This window comes from Hypanus sabinus, chromosome 26 (assembly GCF_030144855.1).
Source record: "Hypanus sabinus isolate sHypSab1 chromosome 26, sHypSab1.hap1, whole genome shotgun sequence".
Classification (NCBI taxonomy): Eukaryota; Metazoa; Chordata; class Chondrichthyes; order Myliobatiformes; family Dasyatidae; genus Hypanus; species Hypanus sabinus.
In genome coordinates, this window is record NC_082731.1 from 5,438,750 (window position 1) to 5,459,878 (window position 21,129).

At 45.4% G+C, this 21,129-nt stretch overlaps 1 protein-coding gene across 1 annotated transcript in view; it reads left to right on the top strand.

The window, feature by feature from the left end:
• Positions 1–3,956: 3,956 nt before the first annotated feature.
• The window catches only part of LOC132381557 (neuroblast differentiation-associated protein AHNAK-like), a 296,622-nt gene continuing 279,449 nt past the window's right edge, over positions 3,957–21,129 (top strand). Inside the window, exon 1 of the mRNA XM_059951058.1 lies at positions 3,957–5,097. Coding sequence (XP_059807041.1) covers positions 3,957–5,097 — 1,141 coding nt within the window. The remainder of the gene's footprint in view (positions 5,098–21,129) is intronic.

Genomic DNA, 21,129 nt, shown 5'->3' on the forward strand with positions numbered 1-21,129 from the left:
TCATGACGAGCCTCTCGAAACACTTCATTATGATAGATGTAAGTGCAACAGGACGGTACTCATTAAGCAGGACACTGAAGACTTCTTCAGCACGGGGACGATGGTGGCGGCCTTGAAGCACGTTGGAATGGTGGCGCTGCTCAGGGAGATGTTGAAGATGTCAGTGAGAACATCTGCTAGCTGGTCTACACATCCTCTGAGCCCTCTACCAGGGATGTTGACTGGTCCAGCAGCCTTCCGTGGGTTGACCCTGCACAGGGTTCTTCTCACGTCGGCCATGGAGAGACACAGCACCTGGTCATTTGTAGGAGGGGTGGACTTCCTCGCCGCCACGTCACTTTCCACCTCAAACAGGGTGTAGAAGTAATTCAGCGCATTTGGGAGGGAGGCATCACCTGCACAGGCAGGTGATGTTGTAATGTAATTGGTGATGTCCTGGATGCCCTTCCACATGCGCCGCGTGTCTCCGCTGTCCTGGAAGTAACTGTGAATTAGCTGGGCATGTGCAGGCTTTGCCCCTCTGATGGCTCGGGACAGTTTGGCCCTTGCTGTTGTTAAAGCTGCCTTGTTGCTTGCTCTGAAGGCGGAGTCATGGGATCTCAGCAGCGCACACACCTCTGCAGTCATCCATGGCTTTTGGTTGGCACGTATAGTGATGGTCTTGGTAATCAATGCACTCGCTGATGTAGCTGGTCACTGATGCTGTGTACTCCTCTAAGTTGGTAGAGTCGCCATCGGTTGCAGCCTCCCTGAACATGTGCCAGTCAGTGTGCTCAAAGCAGTCTTGAAGAGCAGAGATGGCTCCTGCTGGCCAGGTTTTCACCTGCTTCTGAACTGGTCTGGAGCGCCTGACAAGCGGTCTGTATGCTGGGATTAGCATAATAGAGATGTGGTCTGAGAACCGAGGTGGGGGTGGGGGCTCTGCCCAGTACACGTCGGGGATGTTTATGTAAACCAGGTGCAACACGTCCTCCCCCCTCGTTGCAAAGTCTACATTCTGATGGAATTCGGGGAGCACTGACTTAAGGTTCGCGTGGTTAAAATCACCAGCAACAATAAACAGATCATCAGGGTGTGCGTTCCTCAGCCAGGTCATTTATAAAGGTCACAAAGAGGTGGGTTCCTCAGGCAAATCCTTGAGGAACGCCACTGGTCATCGTCCTCCATGCAGAACACGAACCATCCACAATCACACTTTGCCTTCCGTGGGCAAGCCAATTCTGGATCCACAAAGCAAGGTCTCCTTGGATCCCATGCCTCCTTGCTTTCTCAATGAACCTTGCATGGGGAGCCTTATCAAATGCCTTACTGAAATCCACATACACTACATCCTGACCCGGCGACTTACCTAACAATGCTTTTCAAAAGCTCCAGCACATCCTCTTTCTTAATGTCTATATGCTCAAGGGTTTCAGTCCTCTGTACGTCATCCCCACAATTGCCAAGGTATTTTCCCTGGTGAATACTGAAGCAAAGTATTCAGTAAGTACCTCCGCTACCTCCTCCGGCTCCATGCACACATTTTCACTGTCACACCTGATCGGTCCTATTCTCACAGGGCTTATCCTCTTGCTCTTCACATACTTGTGGAATGCCTTGGGGTTTTTCTTAATCCTGTCTGCCAAGGCCTTCTCATGGCCCCTTCTGGCTCTCCTAATTCCATTCCTAAGCTACTTCCTGCCCCATTGTCCCCTGTTATTAAAGCACCGTTCCACAATCCGTCTCCTATCTGCTCCGTTCAGGTGTGACCCAGAAGGCTTGTGCAGGATGGTGCACAAGATGATGTTTGACCCCATTTTGCCGATTATAGCTTCCATTGTTTGCTGATTAAAGCAACGAAGCGACTGAAACATCAAAGTGAGTGGGGAACTTTGGAGATTGTTTGGGTGTCCCAGCGCTCTGCAGTCTCTGAGACGATTCCAGGAGGCATAGCGGATGTTTGGCTCCACTTTGCCGATTGACGAGGGAGAGTGAAGCCTCAAAGCGAGTACAGAGGGTGAGTGCTGGGTGCTTGCCTTTTGATCGGTCGCTCTGTACCAGAGAGGGGACACCCTGCCACTGTGGAGAGTGTTGTCTCGGGTTTTCATGCATTTTGGACTATTGACCTTTTTTTTCATATTCCGTGTTTTTTTTCACCTGATCTTATGTTTTTTTGTGCAGGAAGAGGGATTTAGGGGGTCAACGTGCCTGAATAATTTTGCTCGGTTTTTGTGTGGGAGGTGGGATTTGGGGGTCGATGAACTCCTAAATTGCAGGAGGTGAGTAGGAGGTGAGGGAGTGTTGTAGGGTTGGTGCAATTGTTTCTGCATGGGACAGTAAACCTGATTTTGAACTTAAATGTTAACAGTTTCACTGAGCACAGATTTTATTATTTTCTGTTTTGTTTTGCTCATGTTCCAAAACCTGCAGGGTTTGATTTTTAATTTAATTTAATTTAATGCTGTACCTTTGTTTTCCAGCACCAATGTTCTTGAACCAACTTCCCGTACGTTTCCATACTCTGTGCTGAGCTGAGATTTCTCCAGAAAGGATCATCAGTGTCTGTAGGTTCTTTCACAGAAATCCATAAGAGGAAGTGAGAGAGTCACCTGCATCTCACACTCTGGTGGTTTTCCTGCGGTAGCCCAATAACAACTTTTTCCAAACAATACAACACCCATTGAGCCCAGCTTTTTCCTGTTCACCAGCCGCAATTTATCAATACCTATTCTGATTGGACTCCTGTGACCAGTGATCAGTGCTGGCATCATTCCTGTTTCTTCTTTCCCGACCCATTGGATTTGTACATACGAAACAAAAGCATAGGAACCTAGAAAACCTACAGCACAATACAGGCCCTTCGGCCCACAATGCTGTGCCGAACATGTCCTTACCTTAGAAATTACCTCGGGTTACCCATAGCCCTCTATTTTTCTGAGCTCCATGTACCCGTCCAGGAATCTCTTAAAAGACCCTGTCGTATCCACCTCCAGAAGCCCATTCCACGCACTCACCACTCTCTGAGTAAAAAACTTACTCATGACATCTCCTCTACACCTGCTTCCAAGTATTTTAAAACTGTGCCCTCTCGTGCTAGCCATTCCAGCCCTGGGAAAGAGCCTCTGACTATCCACACGATCAATGCCACTCATCATCTTGTTCACCTCTCATTGGGGTGTATGGGGTGTCAGGGAGAGGTAGTACCTCTGATGGGGAACACGTCATACTCTTCTGAGTAGTTCGTCCGCATTGGTCCTCACCTGACACTCAGCTCTCACCATTGGTTCCCCGTAGCTGTTTGCATGTAACAGCGGCCACACCCCGGGCAACGGCTTCGACTGGCCAGCAAAACCTGGTGAGGGTAGCTGATGGGCCTCAAACCCTCGGTGAGTTAGGGCTTGTCTACCTATGCATGCGAAGACTGGATTCGGCGGACTACGCGGAGGAGACCACCACTCGGCGGTCCAACGAGTAGAAAGGCGGACCCAGCAAAGTGTTGTGGAGCGCAATCAGGGCACAGTGAGACACGTAGGACACTGCTGGCCACCCACTGCATCCCGACTTATCTCCAGCTGTCTCGACTCCGTCTAGCAACTGGATACAGATAGGTCGGGACGAGAGAGTGAGGCTGACGATTTGCGCAACTCTCCCTCACTTTAATCCAAGTCAAGCTCAAGTCACGACTCCAAACCCTATTCCGCTAAAAATCTTCAAGCCCTGTGGCGGTGGGCGAGTGGCGAAGCAGCAGGTGTGGGTACACTGGAAGCTGTAGTCACAAACCTGCACACAGGCGGCCCAGGGCATTGGGTCGTTCTCCACTGGAATGAAGCAGCAGTGGAGCTCGGCAGCCCCCCGGGTGTCTGAGCAGTCCTCTTTAGGAATCGCTCTGCTCACCTCCATGGAGGAAGGGGCTAGAAAAGGCGCCTCAAACATAGCCTGCTTCATCTTACCCACTCAGCTGTCGAACCACAAAGAAGATGAAAGTGAAGGTGCTCAACCTTAGCACGTGGAACGTGCGAACTCTGCTTGACATCACCAAGGCTGTCAGACCAGAAAGAACAGCACTGGTTGCCAAAGAACTAGCCCGCTATAATGTGGACAATGCAGCACTCAGCAAAACACGCCTAGCAGACAAGGGCCAGCTTACAGAACGTGGTGGTGGGTATACCTTCTTCTGGAGTGGTCGCAGCAGCACTGAACGACAAGAGGCTGGCGTTGGATTTGTCATCCGATCCCACCTCGCTCATAAACTTGCCAAGCTTCCAGAGGGCATCAACGATCGCCTGATGACGCTTCGGCTCCCACTTGGCAATAACAGGAGTGCAACGCTGATCAGTGCATATGCCCCAACGATGACCAACCCAGATGACATCAAAGATAAGTTCTATGAAGAACTTGACGCCCTCATAGCAGCAGTCCTACAGTCAGAGAAGCTTATTGTTCTCGGGGACTTTAACGCCAGAGTGGGGACAGATTACCAGACCTGGGAAGGGATTCTTGGAAGACATGGTATTGGCAAGTGTAACAACAATGGCCTGCATGACCTTGTCATCACCAACACCCTATTCTGCCTCCCTACCCGTAACAAGACATCTTGGATGCATCCACGCTCTAGGCACTGGCATCTGATTGACTATGTCAACACCAGAAAGAGGGACTGGCAAGACGTGAGATTGACAAAGGCCATGTGTGGTGCCGACTGCTGGACTAATCACCGACTCATAGTGTCCAAGTTTAAACTTCACATCCTGCCTGTGAGAAGACCCCAAGGTCAGAAGACTGCAAAGAGGCTCAGTGTCTCCAAGCTGACGAGCTGCGTAGTTGAAGAAGAACTTCGTGAAGACCTAGATAGCAGGCTGCTTGACACACCCCAGGATGACCACACCAGCATTGAAGAGCAGTGGACGGCTTTCAGAGATGCAGTCTACTCTACCGCTCTCAAACACCTCGGACCAGCAGTCCATAGACATCAAGACTGGTTCGATGAGAACGACAAGGAGATACAGGCACTGTTGTCAGAGAAACACCAACTGTTCAGCGCGCACCAGAACGATCCCATATCACAAGCAAAGATAGATGCCTTCGCTAGTGCAAGACGGAAAGTGCAGAAGAAACTCCGTGAGATGCAGGATGTCTGGTTCAGCAATAAGGCTGATGAGATCCAGGGCTACGCAGACAGTCACGACACCAAGCGTTTCTACGACGCTTTGAAGGCTATGTATGGACCTCAGTCCTCTGGCTCCTCCCCCCTCCTCAGTGCAGATGGGACTCGGCTATTGACAGAGAAAAAGCAGATTTTGGAGGGATGGGCTGAACACTTCAACCAGGTCCTCAACCACCCTGTGGAAGTCAATGATGAGGCCATTGCTCGCCTACCTCAGGTGGAGATCAGCCTGGACCTTGACAACCTCCCCACAGAAGAAGTCAGAAAAGCCATCAGACAACTTTCTTGTAGCAAAGCACCAGGATCAGATGCAATCCCTGCTGAAGTCTACAAAGCAGGAGGCCCATTCATGATGCAGAAGCTGACTGAGCTCTTCCAGTCTATGTGAAACGAAGGAAAGGTCCCGCAACAGTTGAAAGATGCCAGCATAGTCCACATCTACAAGAGGAAAGGCAACCGCCAGTCTTGTGACAATCACCGAGACATCTCCCTCCTGTCCATAGCTGGGAAGATCTTGGCTTGCGTCCTGCTTAATCGCCTCCTCCAACACCTTGAGCAAGGTCTCCTCCCAGAAAGCCAGTGTGGCTTCCGTGCAGAGCGTGGAACTGTCGACATGATATTTGCTGCACGCCAGCTCCAGGAAAAATGTCAAGAGCAGCACAGCGACCTCTTTATGACCTTCGCGATCTGGCCAAGGCAGTTGATATGGTCAGCAGGGATGGCTTATGGAAGATAATGGAGAAGTTTGATGCCCTAGCAGGTTCATCACGATTGTTCGGTAGTTCCACGATGGCATGATGGTGAAAGTTTTGGGTGATGGTGACGAGTCAGAAGCCTTCCCAGTGACGAACTGTGTGAAGCAAGGATGCGTTCTCACCCCTACACTCTTTATCATGTTCTTCTCTATTATGCTGACTGATGCCTTCCGCAATTGTCAGGATGGTATACACATCAAATACAGGACTGGTGGTGGGCTATTCAACTTCCGGCGTCTACAGGCTGTTACAAAGGTAAAGGAGACCATCGTCAGAGACCCCTTATTCGCTGATGATTGCACCCTCAACGCCAGCACAGAGCAGAAGATGCAGCGAGAAATGGATTGCTTCTCACGAGCCTGTGACAACTTCGGACTTACAATCAGCACCAAAAAGACCGAAGTGATGTACCAACCCACACCCGGAAAGCCCCACCAGGAACCACACATCACAGTAAAGGGGCAGAAGCTACTGGCAGTCGACAGCTTTACTTATCTGGGCAGTACTCTATCACGAGCGGTGAACATAGATGCAGAGATCAGCAACAGAATTGCCAAAGCCAGTGCTGCCTTTGGGAGGCTCCATGAGAATGTATGGGAGCGGAGAGGACTCAGCCTTACCACCAAGCTGAAGGTCTACCGAGCAGTGGTTCTCACCACCCTCCTCTCCGCCAGCGAGACCCGGACTGTCTACAGCAGACACGCTAAACAGCTCAACCACTTCCACTTGAGCTGCCTCCGCAGACTTCTCCACGTACGATGGCAGGACAAAGTCCCAGACACGGAGGTCCTGGAGCAGGCTAGCACCCACAGTGTCTACACCCTCCCACAGAAAGCCCAAGCCAGATGGGCTGGCCATGTCATCAGGATGTCTGACAGTCGGCTACCAAAACAGCTGCTGTATGGAGAGCTGAGCCAGGGCAAGCGCTCAGTTGGAGGCAGAAGAAACGTTTCAAAGACTGCCTCAAAGTGTCCCTCAAAGACCTCAACATCAATCCCAGTAGCTGGGAATCGCTTGCTCTGGACCACCCAACCTGGTGGAGCAGGACCACTAAAGGAACGTATGCAGCAGGAATCAGACGCACCGCAGAGGCTCAGAGGAAACGCGCAAGGCTCGAGCTACCTCCACTTCCGCTGCAGCACTTACCCTCATGTGTCCCACACGTGGGTGAGCTTTCAGGGCCCGGATTGGCCTCACCAGTCACAGTCACAAACCCTCCACCTGACAGAAGTTGTGGTCGTCTTCGGCTCCGAAGGACCAACAATAACAACAACACCTCTTATCCTCCGTCACTCCAAGGAGAAAAGGCCAAGGTCACTCAACCTATTCTCATAAGTCCTTTATTAGATGGCATGGAGTGTTTTCATTCCAACTGTCACTGCAGCCAGGATTTCCTAGGGCCACTCATTCTAGTTCCACCTGGCATTTCCACACTGACATGTCTGTCCTTGGCCAAGGCAGATTGGAGGCATGACACCCCCTATTCTGTCTTACTGGTCTCCAACCTGACAGAGTCTCGAGCGACTTCTCTAACTTCCAGTAACCACACCTCTCAAGTTCAACCCCTCCCCATTTATTTACTTTCCCTCATTCTGCACGTCCTGTCTCTCCCTCCCTTCCACTCGCCTGTCCTCATGACCTACCCTTCACATCTTGTTCCCCACCTCCTTTCGTTTATTTGATAGTCCACTCTCCCATCAGATTCCTCCTTTTTCAGTCCTTTGCCATTTCACCCATCTGCTTTCCCCCTTACCTATCACCTCTCAGTGTGTACACCACCCTTGTCTTCAGCTTCTATGTCCTTTACTTCTAGTCCTGATGGGGGGTCTTGGCCCAAAACTTCAACTGTTTATTCTTCTCCATAGATGCTGCCTGAATTGCTGAGTTCCTCCAGCATTTTGTGTGTGTTGATACTCAAAGTTCTGGTGCAACTTCATAAAAATTAGTTAGGTCATATCTAGATTCCTGGTCACCGCGTGGTAGGAAGAAGAGTACAGCACAGGAAGAGGCCCTTCGGCCCACAATGCTATGCTGAGCCAGCTGAAAAGCAAATCAAAAACATCCAAACACGAATCCCTCCATCTTTGTGTTCTACCAGCATTTTGTGTGTGTTGTTGTTTGAATTTCCAGCATGTGCAGATTTCCTCCTGTTTGCTCCCTCCATCTTTTTCGCTTTCATGTGCCTTAAGAGTCTCCGATGCATTTGTCTGTACCACCATAATGAGGCAGTACATTCCAGGCCTGCAACACTCTCAGTAGAAGACTTACTCCTTTGAAGCTTCAGTGCATGCCCTCTGGTATTAGACACTTCGACCCCGGGAAACAGATACTCCCGACCGCCTCCCATAATCTTATAGACCTCTAGAGAAAACAACCCAAGTTTACCCAGCCTCATGTGTGTAATGCAGGTTCATTAAACCCAAAGGTGTAATGTTAGAAAGCTGCACCTTTGAAAGCCAGACTTACCAAATTAAAAAAAGAGAACTGGTCCCGGGGGGGAGGAAACTACACGGGCACGAGGCTTGGCTGACGCAGGCGCGGGAAAGCGAGAGAAACACAGCAAACTAGCAGAAACCAAAGATATAAACTGTTAAAAGTGGAATTAGTAGTGAATATCTTTACCCAGTTATTTGAATACCTCTGGATGAAACCCCTGGAGGAGAGATGACAGCAATAAAAGATTTATTGGAGTTAACAGGCAGCAGCTATCAGGAGACAATATCGGCAGAGATGAGTAGCCAAGATGTCTACCGTGTAACTGGGAATTAGTTCTGTTAAACCATACCAGGGGATTTGGTCAGGATTTTTTGTATAAGTTTATGAATCGACTTTCCGTGGATAACCAACTATTTCATCCAATGAAACAAGAAACAAGATGGTGAGCCACCCTGGATCGAACGGAATGTTTAATGATATAGTGGATTTAATACAGTTGGATGCATATATTTATTTTCATTTCAATCTTAATTTGACTTCTGCAAGGAGTGATTATTTATAGACATATTGACTGAAACTGAAACTGAAACGGAAGTTAATCATAATACTTGAGAATAGGAATTCAATTAGTTTTCTAACGAACTAGGGATAAATAAAAAGGAAAGGTTAGTCTGTAAACCTTTAAATAGGGAATAACACTAGATGTAATTAGTTTGAGAAATTGGAAAAATAAAGGTTGTTCTAATGAATATCACTGATTCTAACTAAACAGGAATTTGGATTTTGTTTGATATCCAAGATTTGGAACTGATACACCATCAATAACTCTTGGAGACGGGAGGTGAACGATAGGCTTTTATTGGCAGCAAAAGGGAGCACGGCATCTCGGAGACTGAGGGGGGAGCGGTGCCTCCAATCGCCTCTATACAGGGGTCTGTGGGAGGAGCCACAGGAGCAGTCAGCAGAGGGGCATGTCCAGACAGGTATACATAGTTTACCACAGGAACCTAATCAGAATGTTGGAATTTTGAATCGTTCTTACTCATGTATATATTTTGTATATATTGTTTTTATAAACAAAACTTATCTCCAGAAATATGTGATTTCTAATCACTGCCTCCTTCCGATATCTGAAGTTTCTGATGGCCTACGAGCACCTACTGTGGTACAATGTAATTTGATTTTCTCGTAAAGAGTGCTGTGACCCGTCGCACGAGATAAGACAAGCACTACACAGGTGTTACACATGCCCTCTAAACCAGGCAGCCTCCTGGTAAATCTCTTCTGCACCCTCTCCAAAGCTCAGTCTATAGTGGGGCGATCAGAACTGTATGCAATACTCCAGATGTGGCCTAACTGGAGTTTGGTCACAGTTGCAGTATGGTCTCCTGACTTTTGAACTCATTGCCTCAACTAATAAAAACAAGCATTCCAAGAGCCTTCTTAACCACCTTATTGACCTCTGTTGCTACTTTCAAGGAGCTGTGAACTCTGACCCCAAGATCTCTTGCTCAGCAGCACTGACTCCTTGCACTTGCCTACCGAGGTGTAACACCTCACTTTAATCTGGGTTAAACTCCATCTGGATTTGTCTGCCCATATCTGCAACTGATCTATATCGTGCTGTATTCTCTGCCAGTCCTCTACACTATCCACAGCTCCACCAATCATCTGTAAACTTACTAACCCACCCAGCCACATTTTCATCCCCATCATTTATATACATCACAAGCAGCAAAGGTCCGAGCACAGATCCCTGTCGAACATCACCAGTTACAGACCAGCTTGAATAAACTGCTTCAGTCACTACCCTCTGCCTTCTGTGTGCAAGCCAGCGAGGCCTATGAACACCATACTAAAACACATTTAGACAATATCCACTGCCCTACCTTCATCAGTCTCAATCAGGTTGGTAAGACATGGTACAAAGCTATGCTCGCTCTCCCTGATTGGGCTATGGGTTTCCAAAAGCTCAAAATCCTATCTGTAAGAATTTTCTCCAACAATTTCCATGCCATTTATGTGAGACTCACTGGATTTCCCTTGTTCCCTTCTTAAATAAAGGTAGAACATTAGCCACGCACCATCCTCTAGGACCTCAACTGTGGCTAGAGAGGACACAAAGGCACTGGGTCAAGGCCCTAGAAATCCCGTTTCTTGCCTCCTTCAGTAACCTGGGTTAAATCCTGTTGGACTCAGGGGACTTATCCACCTTAATATTCTTTGTTGTGTTCATTATGGAGGGATAGTGCAGAGCACATCAGGACACCAGCCTGCAGGATACTCCACTGAACTTTATTAATAACTTTGTCTGTGCAGCCTGTGAACTTCTCCCATGTGGGAGTAGCTAACTGAATGGCTTAGGATTAGCCCATTAACTACCATTACACATCCCTTCCTTGACAAAAAAAGAAAAACTAGGTACGTGCTTCTTGTCCATAGAACTGCATTGAAATTATAGTCGCTGACATTGAGCGATTCAGTTTACCCATAGCATGTAACTTATGCAGTATAAACATAAAGAAGAATTGCTAACATTAGAACTGTCTCTCCCTTTGTTTGTCTCCTCGTTTCACCAATTCCCTTTTTTAAGAACAATCTCTCTTGTCTCGCTATGGTCAGAGAGTCGGTTGACTCTCCTTGCCTCAGTTTTCTATCCATCCCCCAGGCCTGTGAACAACTCCTGTCACTGAATATTGTTTAGCAAATCCAGCCTTGCAAAGAAGTTCGGCTTCTCAATGGCATGTCATCCCAGTAGTTGTGAGAAGAGAACCTGAACAACATAGACATCCTCTTTGAACTTTTCTCATTTTTGCAAATGGATGTAGTAAACATTCCTTTCACACTGAGCTTATGGTTCCCTGACCCCATCACTTTCTTTGTTGGGTTTAGCTTAACACCTGTTTTCTTCACCAGTTTTGTGAACAGACATTCAGGGATGGCTGTAACATCTGTCGGTATCTACACTGCCTCATTTTGCAACTGAACAATGGTACACCAGCCTTGTCCACTTGAAACTAGGGCCTTAAGGAAAGCTCTCTCTTTGTCTGAATCATGATCCTTTTTGACTTCCTGACCAACTGTTTTTGAGTGACACTGACTGACTTTTATAATAGCCAACTCTATTTCATTGGTGATACTTCCCTTCTTTTGCTGGACAGAGCTCTTTGATGTGGAATGGAGACTTGCCGCATCTCCTGCAGTAAGAAATAGTAAGATAGTGCAGATCAACACGTGGCTGAAGACATGGTGCAGGACGGAGGGCTTCAGATTTATAGATAATTGGGCAGTTTTCCAGGGAAGGTGGGTCCTGTTCCGGCGGGACAGTTTACATCTGAACTGGAGGGGGCAAATATTCTTGCAGGTAGGTTTGCTAGAAGGGCTCCAGTGGATTTAAACTAGATATGGGGGGGGGGGAACTAGAGTGTAGGAACAGATGTATGGGAGAAGGAAGAAAAAGAAGACAGTAAAGTTTTTTGTACTGTTAGGGATAAACAGAGAGCAAGAGGTGGAGAATTTCTTAAATGCATTTATTTTAATGCTAGGAGCATTGTAAGAAAGGTGGATGAGCTTAGAGCATGGATTGATACCTGGAAATATGATGTTGTAGCTATTAGTGAAACATGGTTTCAGGAAAGGTGGGATTGGCAACTAAATATTCCTGGATTTCGTTGCTTCAGGTGTGATAGAATCGGAGGGACAAGAGGGGGAGATGTTGCATTGCTTGTCAGAGAGAATATTACAGCAGTGCTTTGGAAGGATAGATTAGAGGGCTGGTCTAGGGAGGCTATTTGGGTGGAATTGAGGAATGGGAAAGGTGTAGTAACACTTATAGGGGTGTATTATAGACCATCTAAAGGGGAGCGAGAATTGGAGGAGCAAATTTGTAAGGAGATAGCAGATATTTGTAGTAAGCACAGGGTTGTGATTGTGGGAGATTTTAATTTTCCACACATAGACTGGGAAGCCCATTCTGTAAAAGGGATGGATGGTTTGGAGTTTGTAAAATGTGTGCAGGATAGTTTTTTACAGCAATACATAGAGGTACCAACTAGAGAAGGGGCAGTGTTGGATCTTCTGTTAAGGAATGAAATAGGTCAGGTGACGGAGGTATGTGTTGGGGAGCACATTGGGTCCAGTGATCACAATGCCATTAGTTTCAATATAATTATGGAGAAGGATAGGACTGGACCTGGAGTTGAGATTTTTGATTGGAGTAAGGCTAACTTTGAGGAGATGCAAAAGGATTTAGAAGGAGTGGATTGGGACAATTTGTTTTATGGGAAGGATGTAATACAGAAATGGAGGTCATTTAAAGGTTAAATTTTGAGGGTACAGAATCTTTATGTTCCTGTTAGGTTGAAAGGAAAGGTTAAAAGTTTGAGCGAGCCATGGTTTTCAAGGGATATTGGAAACTTGGTTCGGAAAAAGAGAGATATCGACAATAAATATAGGCAGCATGGAGTAAATGAAGTGCTCGAGGAATATAAAGAATGTAAGAATAATCTTAAGAAAGAAATTAGAAAAGCTAAAAGAAGATATGAGTTTGCTTTGGCAAGTAAGTTGAAAATAAATCCAAAGGGTTTCTACAGTTATATTAATAGCAAAAAGATCATGAGGGATAAAATTGGTCCCTTAGAGAATCAGAGTGGACAGCTATGTGTGGAGCCGAAAGAGATGGGGGAGATTTTGAACAATTACTTTTCTTCGGTATTCACTAAGGAGAAGGATATTGAATTGTGTAAGGTAAGGGAAACAAGTAGGGAAATTATGGAAATTATGACGATTAAAGTACTGGTGCTTTTAAGGAATATAAAAGTGGATAAATCTCTGAGTCCTGACAGGATATTCCCTAGGACCTTGAGGGAGATTAATGTAGAAATAGCAGGGGCTCTGACAGAAATATTTCAAACGTCATTAGAAACGGGGATGGTGCCAGAGGATTGGCGTAATGCTCATGTGGTTCCATTGTTTAAAAAGGGTTCTAAGAGTAAATGTAGCAATTACAGGCCTGTCAATTTGACGTCAGTGGTGGGTAAATTAATGGAAAGTATTCTTAGAGATGGTATATATAATTATCTGGATAGACAGGGTCTGATTAGGAACAGTCAACATGGATTTGTGTGTGGAAGGTCATGGTTGACAAATCTTATTGAATTTTTTGAAGAGGTTACGAGGAAAGTTGATGAGTGTAAAGCAGTGGATGTTGTCTATATGGACCTCAGTAAGGCCTTTGACAAGGTTCCACACAGAAGGTTAGTTAGGAAGGTTCAATCGTTGGGTATTAATATTGAAGTAGTAAAATGGATTCAACAGTGGCTGGATGGGAGATGCCAGAGAGTAGTGGTGGATAACTGTTCGTCAGTTTGGAGGCCGGTGACTAGTGGTATGCCTCAGGGATCTGTACTGGGTCCAATGTTGTTTGTCATATACATTAATGATCTGGATGATGGGGTGGTAAATTGGATTAGTAAGTATGCAGATGATACTAAGGTAGGTGGCGTTGTGGATAATGAAGTAGGTTTTCAAAGTTTGCAGAGAGATTTAGGCCAGTTAGAAGAGTGGGCTGAATGATGGCAGATGGAGTTTAGTGCTGATAAGTGTGAGATGCTCCATTTTGGTAGGAATAATCCAAATAGGACATACATGGTAAATGGTAGGACATTGAAGAATGCAGTAGAACAGAGTGATCTAGGAATAATGGTGCATAGTTCCCTGAAGGTGGAATCTCATGTGGATAGGGTGGTGAAGACAGCTTTTGGTATGTTAGTCTTTTTAAATCAGAGCTGGAGTTGGGATGTAATGTTAAAATTGTACAAGGCATTGGTGAGGCCAAATTTGGAGTATTGTGTACAGTTCTGGTCACTAAATTGTAGGAAAGATGTCAACAAAATAGAGGGAATACAGAGAAGATTTACTAGAATGTTACCTGGGTTTCAGCTCCTAAGTTACAGGGAAAGACTGAACAAGTTAGGTCTTTATTCTTTGGAGCGTAGAAGGTTGAGGGGGTCTTGATAGATGTATTTAAAATAATGAGGGGGATAGATTGAGTTGACGTGGATAGGCTTTTTCCATTGAGAGTAGGGGAGATTCAAACAAGAGGATATGAGTTGAAGGTTAGGGGGCAAAAGTTTAAGGGTAACACAAGGGAAAGTTCTTTATTCAGAGAGTGGTAGCTGTGTGGAACGAGCTTCCAGTAGAAGTGGTAGAGGCAGGTTCAGTATTGCCATTAAAGTAAAATTGGATAGTAAAGGAATGGAGAGTTATGGGCTGAGTGCGGGCCAGTGGGACTAGGTGAGAGTAAGCATTTGGCATGGACTAGAAGGGATGAGATGACCTGTTTCCGTGCTGTAATTATTATATGGTTATATAATATATAGATGTACCAACTTGGGAGGATGCAATATTAGATCTCCTATTAGGAAATGAGTTAGGGCATGTGATGGAAGTGTGTGTAGGGGAACACTTTGGTTCCAGTGATCATAACGTCATTAATTTCAACTTGATCATGGATAAAGATAGATCTGGTCCTTGGGTTGAAGTTCTAAACTGGAAAAAGGACAAATTTGAAGAAATGAGAAACAATCTGAAAAGCGTAGATTGGGACAGGTTGTTCTCTGGCAAGGATGTGATTGGTAAGTGGGAGGCCTTCAAAGGAGAAATTTTGAGAGTGCAGAGTTTGTATGTTCTTGTCAGGGTTAAAGGCAAAATGAATAATAATAATGAACCTTGATTCTCAAAGGATATTGGAACTCTGATAAAGAAGAAGAGAGAGAATCTATAACATGTCTATACATGTTATACATGCAACAAGGAGGAAATAAGATGTTTGGAATATAAAAAGAGTAAGAAAATACTTAAGAAAGAAATCAGGAGGGCTAAAAGAAGACATGAGGCTGCTTTGGCAGTCAGGGTGAAGGATAATCCAAAGAGCTTCTGCAGGTATGTTAAGAGCAAAAGGATAGTAAGGGATAAAATTGAAGATCTCTTGAAGATCAGAGTGATCGACTATGTATGGAGCCAAAAGAAATGGGAGAGATATTAAATGGGTTTTTTGCATCTGTATTTACTAAGGAAACTGGAATGGAGTCTATGGAAACAAGGCAATCAAGTAGGGAGGTCATGGAACTTATTGAGATTGAAGAGGAGGAGGTGTTTGTTGTCTTGAGGCAAATCAGAGTAGATAAATTCCCAGGACCTGACAGGGTATTCCCTCGGACCTTGAAGGAGACTAGTGTTGAAATTGCAGGGGCCCTGGCAAAAATATTTAAAATGTCGATATCCATGGGTCAAGTGCCGGAGGATTGGAGGATAGCTCATGTAGTTCTGTTGTTTAAAAAAGGCTCAAAAAGTAAGCCTGGAAATTATAGGCCAGTAAGTTTGACATCGGTAGTAGGTAAACTATTAGAAGGAATACTAAGAGATAGGATCTACAAGTATTTGGATAGACAGGGACTTATTAGAAAAAGTCTGCATGGCTTTGTACGTGGTAGGTCATGTTTAACAAATCTATTACAATTTTTCGAGGAAGTTACCAGGAAAGTGGATGAAGGGAAGGCAGTGGATGTTGTATACATGGACTTCATGTATACAACTAGGCATTTGACAAGGTCCCGCATAGCAGGTTAGTTAGAAAGATTCAGTCGCTAGGTATACATGGAGAGATAGTAAATTGGATTAGACATTGGCTCAATGGGAGAAGTCAGAGAGTGGTAGTGGAGGATTGCTACTCCGAGTGGAGGCCTGTGACTAGTGGTGTGCCACAGGGATCAGTGCTGGGTCCATTGTTATTTGTCATCTATATCAATGATCTGGATGATAATGTGGCAAATTGGATCAGCAAATTTGCTGTTGATACAAAGATTGGAGGTGTAGTGGACAGTGAGGAAGGTTTTCAAAGCTTGCAGAGGGATTTGGACCAGTTGGAGGAATGGGCTAAAAAATGGCAGATGGAGTTTAATGCAGACAAGTGTGAGGTATTGCACTTTGGAAGGTCAAACCAAGGTAGAACATACAAGGTAAATAGTAGGACACTGAGGAATGCAGTAGAACAGAGGGATCTGGGAGTACAGATAAATAATTCCCTAAAAGTGGCTTCACAAGTAGATAGTGTTGTAACGAGAGCTTTTGGTACATTGGCCTTTATAAATCAAAGTATTGAGTATAAGAGTTGGAATGTAATGGTGAGGTTGGATAAGGCATTGGTGAGGCCGAATTTGGAGTATTGAGAGCAGTTTTGGTCACCTAATCACAGGAAGGATATTAATAAGGTTGAAAGAGTGCAGAGAAGGTTTACAAGGATGTTGCTGGGACTTGAGAAACTAGGTTACAGAGAAAGGTTGAATAGGTTAGGACTTTATTCCCTGGAGCGTAGGAGAATGAGGGGTGATTTTATAGAGGTGTATAAAATTATGATGGGTATAGATAGAGTGAATGCAAGCAGGCTTTTTCCACTGAGGCCAGGGGAGAAAAAAACCAGAGGACATGGGTTAAGGGTGAAGGGGGAAAAGTTTAAAGGGAACATTGGGGGGGGGGGCTTCTTCACGCAGAGAGTGGTGGGAGTGTGGAATGAGCTGCCAGATGAAGTGATGAATGCAGGCTCACTTTTGACATTTAAGAAAAGCTTGGACAGGTATATGGATGAGAGGGGTTTGGAGGGATATGGCCCAGGTGCAGGTTAGTGTTTAATGAGGCAGAAAAATGGTTTGGCACAGCCAAGAAGGTCCAAAAGGCCTGTTTCTGTGCTGTAATGTTCTATGATTCTAAGTTAGGTCTTTATTCTTTGGAGCATAGAAGGTTGAGGGGGGACTTGATAGAGGTATTTAAAATTCTGAGAGGGATAGATAGAGTTGATGTGGATAGGCTTTTTCCATTGAGAGTAGGGGAGATTCAAACAAGAGGACATGAGTTGAGAGTTAGGGGGCAAAAGTTTAAGGGTAACATGAGGGGGAATTTCTTTACTCAGAGAGTGGTAGCTGTGTGGAACGAACTTCCAGTAGAAGTGGTAGAGGCAGGTTCCGTATTGTCATTTAAAGTAAAATTGGATAGGTTTATGGACAGGAAAGGAATGGAGGGTTATGGGCTGAGTGCAGGTTGGTGGGACTAGGTGAGAGTAAGCGTTAGGCATGGACTAGAAGGGCTGAGATGGCCTGTTTCTGTGCTGTAATTGTTATATGGTTATAGTAGGACATTTTACCTGCTTTTTGTTTTACTTGTTTGTTTTGTTTGAGCTGAGCTCTACTGTGACCTCTTCCTGTCAACTTTCTGGCCGTACCTGTTTGTACCTTTCTTTTTGTACAGCATCTGGCTTTACCTCAGCATCATTATCGTGTCTGAGTTCTGGCTGTTGCTGACGAACGATCTCACTCTGCCTGACCATAGTAATAGCTTTATCCAATGTGAGACTTGCTTACAAACTGAAGTGTTTCTGACAATTTGGTGCACTGTAGCCCAAAAACCATCCTTTCTCTAATGAGCTAATCTCTCAGAATTCCATATGCACAGTTGTCTGACAGGGCATACAATGCGGTGATTAAGTTATTTACACTTTCATCTGGCTCCTGTTTTCTGGAGTTGAACTTTGCCCTCTCATTTATCACATTTCCCTTCCCTGTGAAATATTCTTTGAATTTGCCCTGCACTGCTTTGTACTCCTTTTTCCTGAGCATCTGTCAGTCCTGATCCACCCATGATCTCATCCACATTGTCACCCATGCAGTATATCTGTGTGCTTACTTGATGCTCTTTGGAAGCCTGAGTGAGATTGCTTGAACCCCTCAATCTCTCAAAGTGCCCGAGCTATTTCTCAAAGTCCCTCGGTTTAGAGAAATCAAATGTCTCAGGCTGGGGGGGGGGGGTTATTAGGTAAGTAGATGTAGGTACTGTAGGTATTTCCTTGTTTATTTATTTGGACTATGGAAGTCTTATTTTCTCTCTCTGTGAGAGTTTGACTGACTTCTCTGCTGTGTCTGTGTTTCTGAGCATTTTCCCAGGCTAGTAGCCAGAGACTATTACAGTGTTGCGGTCTCTGCTCAATCTCAGTTAGCGACTAGTCTTGTTTATTTATTATTTTATTTATTTGGACTATGGAAGTCTTATTTTCTCTCTCTGTGAGAGATTGAGTGACTTCTCTGCTGTGTCTGTGTTTCTGTGCATTTTCCCAGGCTAGTAGCCACGGACTATTACAATGCTGGGGAGACTCAAATGTGTTGCCTAGCAGCCCTGGACAGTTTTCAGCTCTGCCTATGTGCATACTCTAGCAACTAGCATAGGTCGATCCATCTCTGGATATTTTTCATAGATACAGTATATGCAAACAAGACCAGTCATACATAAATTCCTTCTTGTTGGGGAACTTCTTTGTAGTTCGAATTCATCGACAATCTTTTGACACCATGTTGTGTTCATTATGGAGGGACAGTGCAGAACACTCAGCAGCTCGCAGGCTACTCAACTGAACTTTACTGTTTGTACAGTATGTGAATTCCTCCTTCCGTGTGGGAGTGACACAGAAATAACACTATTAACTACCACAACACTCACTAGGAGGCCCAACACTTCCTCCTCCTTGACCTCTAAACACTCTAACGTATTTATACACTCAGCACTGATCTCCTGGTCCTCCATGTCCTTTTCCTTGGTAAATACTGAAGCAAAATACTCATCAAGGACTTCTTTATCCTTGAGTGGCCCCACCCTCTCCCTAGTTGTCCTCTTACTCTTGATCGACTGTATATATAGAATGCCTTGGAATTCACCTTACCCCTATTTGCAAGGACTTTTCATGGCCCCTCCTGGCTTGGCTAATTCCCTTCTTTAGCTCTTTTCTTGGTCCTTTACACTCCTCATGTGCTCCATTTGATCATAACTTCCGAAGCTTTTTCTTCTTGACTAAATTCATCAACTCTCTGGACATCTAAGATTCTCTAATCTTTCCATCCCTGTCCTTCTTTCCAACATGAACGTACTTTTCCTGTACTCTGTGCAAATGATCTTTAAACGCCCTCCACACATCTGTTGTGTGCTTGCCGTAGAAAAGGTGTTTCCAATTAATGCTTCTTAGATTCCTGCCCAATGCCTTATAATTTGTCCCACTCCAATTTAAAACTCTCCCACAAAATCATATCCATCCTTGTGTATAGCTATCCTGAAAATTAAGGAATTGTGGTCACTGATCCCTAACTGCTCACCCACTGAAAGGTCAGTCACCTAGCTAGGCTCATTACTCAACACCAGGTCCAGTACGGCCCCGACTCTTGTTGGACCATCGACATATTGGCTTAATAAACCCTTCTGGATACATTTAACAAATTCAGCCCCATCTAAACCCCTTGCATTAGGAAGGCCTCAGTTCATATTAGGAAAGTTGAAAGGTGAATCGGTGGACCAATCAATTCGCAGAGAGAGAGCTCTGCATAAGTTGTGGAGAATAGTTTAAAAGAGGGGTGTTTGGCAGGGCTTGGCGCATTAATGGCGGACCAATTGATTGGCAATTCATTAGCAGTAGTGAATAAAGTAAGCAGGATGAAATTGGAGCGGCCATCGTGTGAGCGGACCAGTGGAGGAGTGGGAACAAGGCTTTGATTCAAGAGGGGAGGCTCAGGTAAGTAGCAGGTCTTTGTAGTGGTTGAATAAAAAGTCACTAAATTAAATAAAGTAAGGTTGATGCAGGATCAGGTCATGTGCTGTAGCTGCATGATGTGGGAGCTGGTGGACACCATTGTGGTTCCTGGTGACTGCATCTGCAGCAAGTATCGGCTGCTCGAGGAACTCAGGCTCAAAGCTGATGACCTGGAATCTGAGCTTCAAACACTGTGGCACATCAGGGAGGGGAGAGTTACCTGGATTCTCTGTGCCGGAGGTACATCAGGGAGGGGAGGGTTCCCTGGATTCTCTGTTTCAGGAGGTACATCAGGGAGGGGAGAGTTACCTAGATTCTCTGTTTCAGGAGGTACATCAGGGAGGGGAGAGTTACCCAGATTCTCCGTTTCAGGAGGTACATCAGGGAGGGGAGAGTTACCCAGATTCTCCGTTTCAGGAGGTACATCAGGGAGGGGAGAGTTACCTGGATTCTCTGTGCCGGAGGTACATCAGGGAGGGGAGGGTTCCCTGGATTCTCTGTTTCAGGAGGTACATCAGGGAGGGGAGAGTTACCTAGATTCTCTGTTTCAGGAGGTACATCAGGGAGGGGAGAGTTACCCAGATTCTCCGTTTCAGGAGGTACATCAGGGAGGGGAGAGTTACCCAGATTCTCCGTTTCAGGAGGTACATCAGGGAGGGGAGAGTTACCCAGATTCTCTGTTTCAGGAGGTAGTCACACCCATTAGATTAGCTGCCTCAAATTCGGTCTGTGGTCAGGAATAAGAGGGTGTGACTGTGAGTGAGGAGGGTGGTGGTATCAAAGAGAACCTCAGCCTGAGCTTGTCTAACAGGTCTGAGATTCTTGCGTTGACGGTGCGTGGTGGTCCTTAAGACCCAGTAGACCTCAGGAGCCGGCGGAGGTCGGGACCCAACGCTTGCAGTGTTGAAATAGTAAAGTATTTGAAATAAAGTAAAGGAAATAGTAAAGCGTTTGGAAAGAGGTGAAATGCCATCGGTCATTAGAAAAGCGTTAGGCTACAATTGGTCAACGATCAGAACAATTTTAAAGGATAATGGATAAAGTGAGAATAATAGAGAATTTGAAAGACCCTGCCCCAATGAAAACTACAATTATTACTAAACAACACAGTGGTTTAATTATTGGAATACATATGTTTCTTAAGTGTTTTATATGCATAGAAAGGTAAAATATAA